Below are 2500 nucleotides of genomic sequence, written 5' to 3'. Positions count from 1 at the left end.
AAACCCCCTCCAAAACCTGATTCTCTTCAAGATTGCAGCAAGCAAAAGTCCACACAGGTGTGTCGGGCACATATGTTGGCGGTTCTGGTGTGCGCCACCCAAGAAATGAATCGAGCAGGGCTCTAATAGTCGTTTGGTAGTTTCCTCATTCTTGTACACACACAATAGGCTAGCTTACTCAATTTGACCCTCTCATTTCCATGTCCCTCCTCTTGCTGAGGGACGGTTCCCTTAATGAGATAGGGAGAGAGGCATCTTGTGGGTATGCCACATCCTAGGTGGCACAGAGCTTGATAAACTAACAAAGTGCTATGCTAATATTAGTTATTATTTAGTGTATTTAGGATTGCCCATTCTAAGATGATAGTACTAATAATCATGTTGGCAGATAAATGATGTACAAATATTATATCTTTCAGATGTGAGGAAAGTCAAGCTGCTGCCTCAGCTGAACAGCTGTGTATTGTGAAGAAGATTTTGGACCTTACTGACAGTACACTTATTATACCAAAGTCGGCAGAAGCAATCAAGTACAGTCTTTACCACTTGGCAGTTGAATGGGACAAGTAAGTTAACTCTGTTGGCAGTTTTTTGATAATTAGTCTATATTTCTGTACACTTTCAGCCTGCTCAATTTTGTCCAGTTCTGTTGTGTATCCACTGAGTAGACCAGTGGTCTTCTCTTTTTCATTTCTTATGAAAAACCACCTGTCAGTAAAGACTAATGGCATCCTACAAAGGGTGTACAGAGACCAAGAAGAAGAGATATTAGAACTTTCAGTACTGCTTTAAAGTCATGAGTAAAAATTTATGCCGTACAGCTGTAGAAAAAAAAATCAAAGATTGTTTAGTTTATTTTTGTATTACGTACAGATATGTGTGTGTGTGGGTTATATATATAATATATGTATATTTATATATATATATATATATATATATATATATATATATATATATATATATATATATATATATATATATATATGTATATTTATGTGTGTGTGTGGTTTGTTTTTCTTACAGTAGTTATATTCAATATTTTTATGATGTTTGTTAAGAACTACACCAACTTTCAAATACGCATGGTTTGAAGCAGAAGTTGCAGTGATTTTTGTAAGGTTAAGGAAAGGAAAGCAGTCTGAACGAATGTTCACATAGATGTTGTGAGTACTGATTAATTCCAGTTTAATTATGGTAGATTCAACTGCCTGAAATTACTTCTGGAGGCAGACATACCTCCAGATGCTTTTCTTCAAGAAACAAGTAATGCTGTGTTGGATGAGGCTGATGTTAGTCTTTTCCGTCAAGTTAGTACTTTAAATATGTGTTAATGTTTTTTAATAAGTAGCCATTGTTATATATTGAAAAGTGCATATATTTGTCAGAGTACAATGGAGCGTTTGCCTCATTAGCAGCATGATAATGATGCTCAGTATTCTCACAGGTTCCTCTAGTTCTCCCTTTGGAAATTAGTGTTGACACTCCACTTGGATTTCTTCTATCAAAGCCTTTCACAAGAGAGAGAATAGATACAGCAAAGTTTATGATCCACAAAGGTAAGGCAGTAACTTAGATTTGGAAGATTAGTTTTCTCACTACAGTCACTTATAACCCATTCACGATGGTCCCTCTGACTGCTATACACCCTTATTTCTGGGTGCTATCTATAACAGCAAGTGCCCATTGCTGGGGACCCATGTGCAACTTAATTGGAGGATGAGTTCCAATTTTATGCCCCTTCTTTAGATATGGCAGTATATTGAAGATAGAGCATTTAAGAGAGACAGACAAGAAGTTTATCATGCTTGTAAAGCTAGAATGCAACTTCAGCATGTGTTGTAAGTTTTAGTATAGTCCAGGGGCCGGATTCACTAGCATACAATCATAGCATTTACTAGTGGTCATTTACCATTACATTCACCAGTGATGGTGAAGTGGGATTAATGAAGAGATGGTAGAGTTACAATCGAAAATCAACTCATTCTGATGGTAGCCAACAGAGGGCTCTAGTAAAGCAATGCCACCAATCAGCGAGCGCCGTACACAATCTTTTACATACTTTCAGAAAACAAAAAGCTGGTTCAAACACAATTTTTATTCTTCGCCATCTATCATCAAATAAAGGAAATATTTCAAGCTCATTTGGAGTTTGTTGTCTTTTGCCAAAATGACGACAGACACAGATATTGCTGTACTCTTTGACCATGATATTGCCAGTTTATATATCAGCAAGGTCTTTTTTTTTTTTTTTTTTGTAATGATTATGTCAGAGAAGAATAATTCTTTAAGAGTTCACTCAACTATCCATTCCATGCACTCTACAGTCTAATGTAGGCCGTCTACCTATAATTTTACGAGAATTTATGTGGACTTTATTCTTGTTAGTTTCATGTAAAATTTGCATTTCTTCACCATTTCCATGTTGGGATATCTGTTTTCCATCATATTGATTTTATCAGGCATAACCAAAAACTTAGCTTTAAAAACAAAATTAATATCA

At 35.7% G+C, this 2500-nt stretch overlaps 1 protein-coding gene across 2 annotated transcripts in view; it reads left to right on the top strand.

Annotated features, from left to right (window-relative positions):
- Positions 1–2500, top strand: part of LOC138865023 (ankyrin repeat and SOCS box protein 3-like) — a 24102-nt gene that overhangs the window by 12931 nt on the left and 8671 nt on the right. Inside the window, exons 8-10 of one of the 2 annotated variants that reach the window (XM_070133838.1) lie at positions 420–566; positions 1199–1289; positions 1445–1556. In XM_070133838.1, coding sequence (XP_069989939.1) covers positions 420–566; positions 1199–1289; positions 1445–1556 — 350 coding nt within the window. Of the gene's footprint in view, positions 1–419; positions 567–1198; positions 1308–1444; positions 1557–2500 lie in introns of both variants that reach the window. The other variant, XM_070133837.1, reaches the window with a different exon arrangement.

This window comes from Penaeus vannamei, chromosome 19 (genome assembly GCF_042767895.1).
Source record: "Penaeus vannamei isolate JL-2024 chromosome 19, ASM4276789v1, whole genome shotgun sequence".
In the NCBI taxonomy this organism is placed as follows: domain Eukaryota; kingdom Metazoa; phylum Arthropoda; class Malacostraca; order Decapoda; family Penaeidae; genus Penaeus; species Penaeus vannamei.
The sequence above is the reverse complement of the archived record's forward strand: the minus strand, read 5'-3'. Positions and strand labels throughout refer to the sequence as shown.